The 12,860-nt window shown below is 32.6% G+C and overlaps 1 protein-coding gene across 5 annotated transcripts in view; it reads right to left on the bottom strand.

The window, feature by feature from the left end:
* CNBD1 (cyclic nucleotide binding domain containing 1) overlaps positions 1-12,860 on the bottom strand; it is a 456,861-nt gene that overhangs the window by 85,846 nt on the left and 358,155 nt on the right. For all 5 annotated transcript variants that reach the window (XR_013553368.2, XM_078441451.2, XM_078441452.2 and 2 more), the window contains 2 exons: positions 9,327-9,436; positions 7,450-7,600 (listed from right to left, as the gene is read on the bottom strand). Coding sequence is in view for 4 of the 5 variants with exons in the window: in XM_078441451.2 (XP_078297577.2) it covers positions 7,450-7,600; positions 9,327-9,436 (261 nt within the window). In the remaining variant the exon portion in view is untranslated. The remainder of the gene's footprint in view (positions 1-7,449; positions 7,601-9,326; positions 9,437-12,860) is intronic.

Raw genomic sequence — 12,860 nt, 5'->3', positions numbered from 1 at the left:
AAATACATAGATTTGGAGTCTGCAGATATATTGAGGCATAGAATTTACAGAGAAACTTGATGTGATGTTTTATGTGAACTAATTCTAAAAACACATTTAAGAAATACTGGGTTCTCATCAATCTTTGGAGTGAATTTCATATTTGATTAATTTGTATTGTCTGTTAAGCCAGCAAGGCACTCTGCATGGCATGGTAATTTCCTATTTTCCAAAAATTTATAATATTTTCCTTTTATTTAAAAATCACAAATTTGAAGTATACAAAACATTTTCTAAGTAAATATAACACATTAACTTTAACTTTGCAAGACCTGTCACTCAAATTCCCTGCTGAAAGTAAATTCAAGATTAAGGCTCATATAGTTACAGGATTAAAGAATCAAAACCTATGAAGGTTAAGGACTAAAATTGAACTAATTATTGTTATCAAAATGCTTCATGTCCAGGCAAGCAAGAGATGCATCATTAACTCTGCTTTTGATAAATGCCTTTAACCCAAAATTCTGCCTGGCTGAATGTCAGATTTTGTTATTTATAGTCAGGGTCAACTATATTTCAATATCACCTATATGGATAGTGGATTGACCTAAACCCATTGAGCTGATACTTTTATAATTCAGGGTCAGTAGAAGTGTTACTGGTCATTGATCATCATTAGAAAAGTCTAGTTTCCAATAACACTTGATTTTTTTCTTGAGAAAAAAACACCAGCCAATAGCTAAACCCATTAGTCAAAAGAAGTAAATTCTGTCTTTATTATTGAAAGATGTTATCCATCTACTTCTAAATCACATACTTGATAGTTACATATTTTTAAAATTTATAACATATGTACTAAAAAAGAATCTGTAATAAGGTAAATATATAGTCATAACTAAAAATTGATTAAAGTAGCAGAAATGAAAATTAGGGAGGGAAGGACAGAAATACTAGTGTGAGTTTACTAGGTAAAAGAAGTTACCACAATTAATTAGTTACCAATTTCTGGGAATCTAAGAAAAGTGGAAAATATCATTGATTACATTGTTTACAAAAAGGAAGCATGCCATCTCACACATAAAGAAAACTTGTTCTGGAAATCTAAAAAAATATATATGTGAATTGATTAAACATATCGTTAAGAATTTTGCTGTAATTCACTCATGTGTGGAATTTAAGAAACAAAACAAATGAGCAAAGGGAGAAAAGAAAGAGGCAAACCAAGAAACAGACTCTTAACTATAGAGAACAAACTGATGGTTAGCAGAATAGAGGTGTGTGTGGGGGGGGATAAGTTAAATAGGGACAAAGGAGGGCACTTGTGATGAGCACCTGGTGTTGTACGGAAGTGTTGAATCACTATATTGTACACCTGAAAGTAATATTACACTGTATATTAACTAACTGGAATTTAAATAAAAACTTAAAAATTTTTGCCATATAAAAGTTTAGGTATTTTATTTTATTTTTTAAACATTTTTTTTTTTTTGAGAGAGAGGGGGCACAAGTGAGCGAGGGGCAGAGCTAGAGAGAAACAAAGAGAGAGAAGTGGATCTCATCCGAAGCAGGGCATGCTTGTGTTCAGCCAAAGTGGGGCTTGTGCTCACCCAATGGGGGAGTCGAGCTCACCCTCTGCGGGACTCGAACTCATGAACCATGAGATCATAACCTGAGCTGAAGTCAGATGCTTAACACCCACGCACCCTAAAAGCCTAGGACTTTTAATGAGATAGATTATTGATATGTATGAGTATCAGAGAATGAAGTAGACCATTTATTTGTGGACACAATGGTATCACTTAACAAAGAACCATTTTTATTTAATTTTCAGTGCCATCCATTTTTATTAAATCATAGATATTTTCTCCCTAACATGATCTTCCAAAAAAACCCATCTTGGAGGCAATGTCAATAGTAACCACTAACCATAAAACTAACTCAGACTTTATGGAGATATTTGGAAATCAATAGGTTTGTGAAAAAATATTAAAAAGTATTGACTATCCATAAAGAATCTAGGTGCTATGGGATAGAAAAATTAACAATGGCATGTTCCTTGACCTAAAGAAATTTATAATCCAATTAGCAGGATAAGAAATAAATAATGAATGAACTGGAAATTGTATACTACTAGTCATAAAAAGGGATATAATACAATACAATAAAAGAATTATATTCAGTAAGGCATTTATTGTGTATTTTAAATGACTGTCAATGTGTCAAAGGGTCACCATGATCTAAAGTCATCAGTTACAACTTTACAGAGGAGGAGGCCTCTGTTTTGTTGTCACTTACTGAGCATCTATTGTGAATGTTGTCTTTTGAACTCAAAGTTTATTAGGAAAAGCAGATGTGTATATATACAATAAAATACTGTAGTATGTGTAGCAAGAAGCATGTTTATAAGGAGAAATTTCCTGGAAACAGGTAAATTCTAATACTTGGAATTTGGAAGGATAAATAATGGTTTTCCAGCTTAAAAAAAATAATGGTTTTCCAGCTGGTAAAGGAGAGAAAACTCATTTCAGAGAAATGCAATAGAATAGACAAAGGGCTTAGAAGCATAAAACAACATACCCTTTTACAGAAATTATACTTAGCTCAATATTGATGAGCAGTTAAGTAGTAAGAATGAAGAGATAAGCGGCCTGGCAGAGCCCATACTGCAATGGATCTTAAGCCCTCTTAAGAACTTTCAACTTTCTATAGAGTTCAGAGCTTCTCAGTCAGTGTTTAACAAAAGGCTTAAGGTCAGTGAGACACCGATGATCTCCTCAGTCCAGGTGCAGCTAAAAGGGATTGAGATGCAGGAGTCTGATAAATCACAACTTAGATTGAGAGCAATGTATTTTTCTCTATTTGCCCTAAATTTCTTTAAAATATCACAATTTTTATGTGTTCTATGATGAAGATATTAAGAAGAACTGTTATAGATGATGGGAGTCAATGAAAGGCTTTAAGTAGGGGAAAGACTAACAGATTTGCATTGTAGCAATTTAATTAGGGACTATATGAATAATGGATTAGAAATAACAAAGCTAGAGACAGGGAGACTACTTAAGTGGCTACTGGAAAATCTAGGTAGAAGATAATTAAATTATGAACTAAGATATGGCAAAATTTAAGGGGTAATTAGGAGGAAGAATTGATAGTATTGGTAGTATTGGTAGTATTACAACTTTTCTCAACTCCAAGAGTGTACATGTCATATGTAGAATGCAATGAAATGGTTTGTTCCAATGTTCAAGACAATGACCCAGTGGCTGTGGGGATTTCTGCAGAGTATTAGAGGAAATATTTATTGTTGACTTCTTCAGGAGGCAGGATTATGAAAAATTTAACATTTGCGGCCTCTTTCTGCCATGTCAATCATTCCTAGCCTGGAACAAAGATTGAGACACTGAATTCTAACATTTCTTCTCCACCTCCCCTTGGGATCCAGTTTGTCTACCAAGAAGGGTGTTTCTTCCTGCTTCTCCATAATTTCTACTGGGAAACCCTGCTCTATCGTCTGTGTGAGAAGATATCTGGTTGTTGAGCACTGCTAATGACTCTAGGTAATCCAGGTGAATTTTGGTGTTTAGGATTAGGACTCTAGTCTACAGATACGAGAACTACATTCTCCAGTTTCTATCAGCAATAAAGCTGCTATTTCGATCTCCCTTCTACTCTATTCTTTTGTGTTGTTCTCATTTGCTTTAGAATTCAGGCAAATAAAAGGAATGCTACCTATTGGGATCTTTTATTTTTTTTTTAATTTTTTTAATGTTTATCTTTATTTTTGAGAGACAGAGCTGAGTGGGATATAGACAGAGAGAGAGGGAGACACAGAATCTGAAGCAGGCTCCAGGCTCTGAGCTATCAGCACAGAGCCCGACACAGGGCTTGAACTTGTCAACTGAGAGATCATGACCTGAGCTGAAGTCGGATGCTCAACCAACTGAGCCACCTAGGCGCGCCTGGGCTCTTTTAAATTTCAATATGGTTTTGAGGACTAAGGAAAATGGAACTCAATCAATCAAAATAAGACGCATTATTAATTTCATGATATTTTCATGGGATAAACTAATTCATTAAGAAACAACTACTTTTAAATATCTGCAAGATATTAAAAATATGTGGCTGGTTTTATCATTAACAAAACAGTTCTTCAATATATTTATAACATGCTTAATGGGATAAAATGATATACTGTGAGACAATTATATGAAATATAATATTTTCACTCAAAGCTTTGTCCATGAAAACCCAAAATAAAACAAAAATTTTATTCAAATTAATTTTCATATTTGTTTTAACAACATTCGTAATGAGCAAAAAAGATTCATAAGAGAAAAAAATACTTTTAAGTGTCATACCTTATTTTTAACTTGGAAAATGTATTTTTATATCAAAATTTTATCATACAGCAAAAAACAAAAAACAAAGGAAAGGGAAGCATATTTACTCTGGCAAATTGTGCAAAGGTTTTGGCTCTTCTGATTAACATTGTTATCAAGGAGACACCTGGTTATAACTTGCCTCAGCAAGAAGGAGAAATACTGATGGACTGGGAAATAGATATTTTTGATAGAATGTATTCATAGCTCCTAAAATGTCTAAAAGACCTATCTACAGTAAATAAAAAACTAGTTTCCTAGGCTTTTGATTAAGAGAATCATTATCAGAGATAAAGGTCTTTGGACATTCTTTCCCTTTAAAAACAAACTTTCGGAGAGTCTGTAGCAATGTCATCTTGGAATTGAAATTTTCCTTTTGGGAAAGACAATTTAAATCTGTTGCTATCCTTTATTTTTTCAGTCATGAATAGTTGAATGAGATATAATTAAAAACAGTGTTAATTCATTTTTTATATGAAAAGCAATTCTTTTTCATTACAAAAGTAGTATACTTGTTTTAATGGTAGGATAAGAATTTCTGATATCAGTAAAATTAAAATAGTTGGTATTCATAATTTTAATCTAAATGACTTGAGGTATAAGTTCTGAATCTGGACAAAATATATTACCTTCATAAAAATAATCTGATAAACTATATTCCCAGTGGCATTATATAAAAAGAGCATATTTATATTTGCTTAAACTTAATAATATTTGTTTTCATTTTTATTTAGGTGTTCAAGGTAATGTCTGAGAAGCATGTACATAAACTGCAAAACAAATTATTTCCTATCTTCCAAAAGTCAACAACCTAAATGAACAAAGAAATCACTCTTCAAGTATTTTTAAATATTTCAAAACTAATTATTGCATGGCTTCTTTTATGATTATACACAGATAGTTATATATATAATTCTCCAGATAAAGTATTTAACATTTATGTAATCTCTCATGTTTCTTAAATTCTGTTCTACCTATCCCCAGGTAGGTATGGTGAATGCATTGTTCCCTTTAGGTATTTACTAAATATCGTTGATAAACTGGATCATTTAAGCAATGTTGGCCCTTTAATATGATTTATGTGGGAACAAATAGGGTGACTTGTATACTTGAGAAAAGATATGAACTCTAATTTGGTTTTCCAGTAATACATTTACAACTCTAAAAAGAAATAGTATGTTTAACAATATTTGATATTATTAGAAAGCATAGGCAGTGTAATCTACATATGACTGAGGATTCTGTCAGAGCACATTGGTTTTATTTACTTTTTAATGGACCACCTCAAAAATAAACAATTATTCCTAAATACAATGTAATACACCAAATAATAACAATACCATCGTGATTACAAGCTGACATATTCTGGGTTTTGCTCATGTTTATTATTCTATTTTAATGCTTCCATTTCTCATCAACGTGATATTTTTTAAAGCACATTTTACTTTCTCTTAAATTCCTCCCTACGCTATTTTACAGAGATGGATTCATATATCAGATGATAAGGATATGAAAATGCAAAAATAGGGGCGCCTGGATGTCTCAGTCCACTAAGTGTCCCACTTCAGCTCAGGTCATGATCTCAGGGTTCATGAGTTTGAGCCCAGCGTCCGCCTCTGTGCTGTCATGACACCTCAGAGCCTGGAGACTGCTTCAGATTCTGTGTCTCCCTCTCTCTGTGCCCCTACCCCACTAGCACTCTGTCTCTCTAAAATCCATGTAAACACAGACCCACACCATTCAAACCTGTGTTGCTAAAAGGCCAACTGTAAAATATTTTATTTTCTTATAAGTCATGACAAAACAAGCAAAATATAGTCCGTAAGAACATTTCTGTCTAGGAAATGTTTAATTAGGCACACAATATGTCAGCAGTTTTATAACATCAGTCCTAAATGAACAAAACATAGAAGGGAATTTTAAGTATGGACAGCACACATAAAAATGCAACGAAAGCTTATACTAAGCCACCTATTTTAATTTTAGATTGTCAGGCAGCAAAGAAGATTCTAATACATACTTGAAAGCAGTAATTTCATGTGTGAAATGTTGATTTACATAAATGAGTCCACAGTGTATTTGCCTTGCACCAGTTAACATTATTAGTATAGGAAAAGAAAAACCTAGCCTATAACAAGTGAGAATATTGTAATTTTAATTGGTGGTTAGTATTTATTTTTAAGTGATATTTACCTTGAGGAGGGTTTCTATTTGAATGCCACAGAAGCAAAGAAAATTAGTCAATGCTATTTCAAATTTATAACTTTTAGGAACAGATATATGGGTTTGAAGTTAAGCAAAATTACAGTTAAGCAAGTAGAGAGTAAATATTTCCTAAAAAACATTTAAAAAAACCTTGAAATGCAAGACAAAGGGATTCAGTCAATCATACATGGATAATCATGAAAGTGTTTCTAATTGACAATGTTTATTTAAAGCAAATTTCTCACTCATGTTAATTTCTATGATTTTTTCCTTTTTTATCTTTTATCTGATGTTTGATATTCTTAGTTTTATTATACAAAAATTTTACCTTTCTTTAATATCTTATTATGTCACTACTTATTAACCCTATTCATTTATCCTTCATAGTCAAGTGCATATACTACTTGAGTATAATGTTTGAAGGACCAAATACAGGTGGCTGCATGAATATTAAAAGATTATTCTTTTAATATTTTCAGAATGCTAGAATTTCAGATAAAGGTTCAAACACCACAAGTCATGATCTTCATATACACTTGATCTAGGTTGTACACTGGAAGATAGTATACCTTGACCTGAACCAGAAACATAGAAGCAATATTTGTAGAGATGACAAACCAAAAGATACTTCATAAAGGAAAGGAATGTTGCCATTAATGGCAATTTGGGAATTAGCAGAAAAAACTGTTAATACATTCTAAAAGTGGCACAGTCAAATCAGACAGACCATGAGGTGTTAAAGGAGGCTATTTACAGGTATACTGCTTATGTAAATAAAATATATACACACATACTTACTTGAGTGTCCTAATATTTCTGTGAAATATATCCATGATTGCCAAAAACTCATCAAATAAAATGGTATAAAAGACATGTATGCACTTACCAAATAGGTCCTTATCTTCAATGATTGCCATCTCAACCTCTTTTCCAGTAACTATTGTGCATGTGAAAGGAACTTGAAGAAGAACACTAATCTCACCAAAGGATTCCTTCTCATTAAGTTTGCCCATACAAACAAGTTTTTGATTTTTTTTCTGTAAAAGATATAGATCATAGATGTTCAATGAAACCAATTTCACACAATGATAAATACTGTTATCATCAGAATTCACTGTTCATAAAACATTTTGGTATATGGTATTTAAAATGCAATTTCATTCAAATCAGAGAAAAGTTATTTACGCATGTAGTTAAACTATATAGAACAGTAGTTAATTGATAGACAACTTCACCATATCTAAGGTAATTGAAAGTACTGTCACTTAGTGATCTATGAATTAATTTTTTAAGTTTGTTTTTAGAAAGAGAGCACAAGTTGGGGGATAAAGGCAAAGGGAGAGAGAAAGAGAGTTTATTTGATATAGGGGTGGATCCCACAACCCTGGGATCATGAACCCAACCAAAATCAAGAGTTGGAAGCTCAACCAACTGAGCCACTCAGGTGCCCCTAATTTTTTAATCCACCAAGATGTCTAGGAAACGTTGAGCTCATTCCCTTTTTCAAGGTCCTAGGATAGCATTTTGTAAATAGAGTTTAGCTTTGAATGTTTTGTGAACTACCATTTGTTAGCTCAGCCCCAGTTGCATGGGTGGACTAACAGAGAATAAAAAAATAAGCACAGATGCCAGGACCAGAACTGATAGAATTAATGGCTGAGATGGAATTCCATGCAGACTTTCTTATTTAAATAAGAAAGAAACATGGAAAGAGAGTTTGATCCAGGGAACTAGCAATTTAGGCCCAAATTAGAAACAGTGGAAGAGGGCCTACAGGTTTTCAGTATGCATATCTCTGGAGGAAAAGGTTGAAAGTCCAAATTATCTTTTCAGAGAGACCTCAACACCATGGAAAACAGGGATGAGTTGATGAGTAGCAAGTTTAAAAAAAAAAAAAAAAAAAGAATGTAGCTCTCAGAGTATGACATGACAGGGACTCAGAAGAGGTGAAAGACTTTAATAAGTATCCTGGGGTTAAAAGCAATATCTCACTTGAAGAACTGCCATTTATATAAATGGCAAATCCTCACACTAAATATAACTAATATAGCAAAATTCAACTAAGTTTACATATTAAATTGAACTCCATTGAAGACTGCCTGACCAACCAAAAAAAGATTAGTTCTAACTTTTTTTTTTATCACTCTGCATTAGTGTTTTGCCTGTTCTAGAACTTCATAAAACTGGAATTATGCAGCCTGCAGTCTTTTGGGTTTGATGTTTTTGCCCAACCTAATGCTTTGAGATTCATCCATATTCTTGTATGCATCATTAGCTTTCTTTAATGAGGTGTAGCATTCCATTGTATGAATATATTACAATGTTTCTATCCATTCAACTGTTAGTGGACATTTAGATTACTTACAGTTTTTGGCTTATGAAGACTTTGTGAGTCTTTTTGTAGATGTATATTTTTATTTCTCTTGAGTAAATATCTAGAGTAGAATTTCTGGGTCATTTGTTAGGTGTATTTTAGCCAATCTGATATGCTTGAAGTGATACCTTGTTGTGGTTTTAATTTACATTTTTCTGAGGAATAAAGATGTTAAGCATCTCTTAATGTGCTTCTAGTCATTCCTATGTCTTACAACTCAATTTACAACTTATCTTACATTCCTGTATCTTATAATTCAGTGAAAAGAAACAATAAAAAATAGTAAAAAAAATTGAACACAAATTCCACAAGACAAACTAACAACAACTATGCAATAATTAGGTTGTATTAAATTATCATTAAAGAGAATAAATAAGTTTAAAACTTACCACTTTTTTTGGTTGTAGTTTCATAAGTCCTACAATATTTCTATAAATATTACAATATCCAGAATAAATATAAGCCACAAAAGAAATTATCTTCCCACTTTCCACTATCACTGAAAATAAAAGAGACAATTCATTATTTTACACTCTTCTCTATACAAAATTATTTTAGATATGACAATAAAAGATGACATTTAATTCAGTAACTATTAGTGGAAAATTTCTTAATGGATGGCAGTTTATAGGTAGTACTCAGAAAATGACAAATTTACATCTTTTACTTCTATCTGTAACCTAATACATAAGTAAATATTGACAAAACTTTGGCAGTAAAGGCAACAGTATGCTAGTAAACTATCAGGTGGAGGAGACGAAAGTGTGGGACAAGTCCCAATTTTTAGCATTTACTGATTGTTATTGTGTTAATATTCCTACCATGGCTAATTTTAAATTGCTAGTGGCTTAACAACCAGCTCACAAAATCCCTGAATATTTAACTGTTGCCTCCCTGGAGCCTATGCCTTGATCCAGGCCAGGCATTCTACTAAATATAGCAGTGGTTAAAAGCAGTGGCTTTGAGGCCATAATGGTTTGGTTTAAAACTCTACTCTGCCACTTCTTTTTTTTTTTTTTTTTTTTTTTTTTTTTTTTTTTTTTAGTGTTTATTATTTTTTTTTTTTTTGAGAGAGACAGAAACAGAGCATGAGCGGGGGAGAAACAGAGACAGAGGCACAAAGTCCGAAGCAGGCTCCAGGCTCTGAGCTGTCATGATAGCACAGAGCCAGATGCGGGGCTCAAACTCACAGATCCTGAGATTATGACCTGAGCCCAAGTTGGACGCTGAACCAACTGAGCCACCCAGGTGCCCTTGCCACTTCTTAAGCGACCTTAGATAAATTATAGAACTTCTCTTAAGCTTTAAGTTTTTCATCTTTAAGATAGAAAAATTGGGAGTTGCAGTTCTATACTCGACACATGGTAATTAAGTGTATATAAAGTACTTAACCCTAAGTTTTGGCATATAGTATTGCATAACAAATCATTTATTATTATCATCACTATTTTCTCAAATTTGTGAAGCCACCCTAAGGCCAAGATATACTTGAAGGTGAACTGGATAATACCTTTACAAATATCAATGGGTTACAAAGCAATATAAATTAAAAGACATCTGACCTAAGTAATGTTAAGTTATCAATAAAATATAATTTAAATAATAAAATAGACTGAATTTATATGTATTAAAGTTACTATTTCAAATTGACTTTCAGATTTGTTGATTTTAAAACATATCAATATTTTTTTCTGAAAATCCCAAACAAAAGTGATAACATAAATATAAAGATATATGTGTATCTTTCTTGCAATTTTATAAAGTAGACAATTAAAAAGTATTTTCAATTACTCAAAAGCATTCATTTCATAGAGTATATATCAGCACAAGGAAAAATATTGGTGTTATTGAAAACTAGGTAGAGAATAGCATAGCTCTTTAAAAATTATGGTTAAAAAAGAACAAGGTGACAATGGTAAACATAATTTACCATAGGCAAAAAAAATGAATGCCAGTTTACAATGGAAAATACTTTACTATAAATCAAGTAGCGTTTCAATTATTTTGCTGACATGTTTATGAGAATATGTTATCTCCCTTTACTCACATAATATTCAGAGCTCAAAATTTATAATTAAAAAATTAAAAGGTTATTCTACTGTCACCAATCATTTATTTTGCTTAAATAAAAATTTATGGTAACACTTCTGCTGTCTTATACTGTGTTTCTTACAGCCAAACATTGATATTATAAATTTATCTTAAGATATAAAAGTAAAGTATGTTTGTAGAATTATTTGTAAATTGCATAGACAAGAAGAAATTTTCTCATAGATTCTATTCTGAAAAGCAGAGTACTTTCTACCAAAAGGCTATATGATAATAGAAGAAAGGTTATATGATACTAGAGCCTATCACATAACTGTTTTACTTCTTTTGGTCAATCAGTAGGATATAAAGGGAGGCATGGAGGGCGCCTGGGTGGCTAACGTTGGCCAAGGGCACCTGGGTGGCCTTGGTTAAGCATCCGACTTTGGCTCAGGAATGGAATCGTGGCCACAGAGAGCACTATGGCATCCATTTAGGACTGACTTATTTTGTCTTGAGTACAGTTGTCATTTTCCAAAGTGATTTTACCACCCTGTTAAGTTACATCTTTGGATTGTAAATGGATCAAGGAATTCAGTATTGCAAATCGAGGGATTAATGACCCTGTTACTATGTTTGTTTTTTTTCATTTTCTTTGTGTTGACTTTTTAAAAATATATGAAAAATCTAGCTTGTTTTATTGGCTTTTGGTAAGGTACTGTTTTTTTTTTACTATCTTGTCCAGTACTTGAAAGAAGGAACTATTTATAATTCCCACTGTATATTTATAGTAAGAACACATTGTATTCTAAAAATATTTTAAATTTAAAGTTCTTAACCATCCTCAGTTTATATAAAACAAAATGACACTAAAATTAAAATAAAATTTTTGACATAGAGAGAGAGAGAGACAGGCATGAGCAGGGGAAGGGCAAAAAGAGAGGAAGACACAGAATCTGAAGCAGGCTCTAGGCTCTGAGCTGTCAGCACAGAGCCCGATGCAGTGGTTCAAACTCTTCAACCTTGACATCATGACCTGAGCTGAGGTTGGACGCTTAACCAACTGAGCCACTCAGACACCCCCAAAACGACACCAAAAATTTTAATCTAGAAAAAATATCTGGAGCCTGTTTTATATTCTATGTCTCCCTTTCTCTCTGCCCCTTCACCCCCTCTCTGTCTGTCTCTCACTCTCAAAAATACATAAACCTAAAAAGAAAAGAAAATTTAAGAAAATAAAAATAAAGGGAGGCATGGAGCCTCCTGGCAATTGTTATAAGAAAAGGATAAAGTTAAACAGACACTAAAGAAGCCCATTATTTTAAACTTCCAGAGCTGCACTACTGCAAATCTTTTCTTGAAAGTCAAGCCCTGTATAGATCATAGAGAAGCATATATAATATCAAAGAAGATAAAGACCATGGAAATTGTTCATCGTTGAAGGCAAGGCAACAATGGAAAAGCTGAACCACTACAGCAAAATCTATGAGGCAGTCTCATTCCATAGAGGGGGATATTTGCTACCTGCATAATGTGTATGGTCTTTATAATAATCATAGCAAATGTTTATCTTAATGAAGACAATCTAGAAAAACCATTTTCATCTAGGTAAGAGTCTGAATTTAATACATTACAAAAATTTGTATCACCACTTAAGTAAGAAATTTTAAATACAACTATTTTGACTAGAAAAAGAATCATGCAAATTACCTGTAAAGACTTAACTATCCCTCCCCACCCCCATTATGTTTCCTAATTTTACTTATTTGGCCTTGGATCCTGCTTCCCATTACAAAGAATTTATGTCAGTGAGGTCAAGATTAATGTTCTTATCTCTATACCCTTTCCTCTTGGGTTACATAGAAAATGACAAACAACATAGAAATATCCAGGGG

This window comes from Panthera onca, chromosome F2, assembly GCF_046562875.1.
Source record: "Panthera onca isolate mPanOnc1 chromosome F2, mPanOnc1 haplotype 2, whole genome shotgun sequence".
In the NCBI taxonomy this organism is placed as follows: domain Eukaryota; kingdom Metazoa; phylum Chordata; class Mammalia; order Carnivora; family Felidae; genus Panthera; species Panthera onca.
Note: the sequence above shows the minus strand (reverse complement) of the source record. Positions and strands in the feature narration are given on the sequence as shown.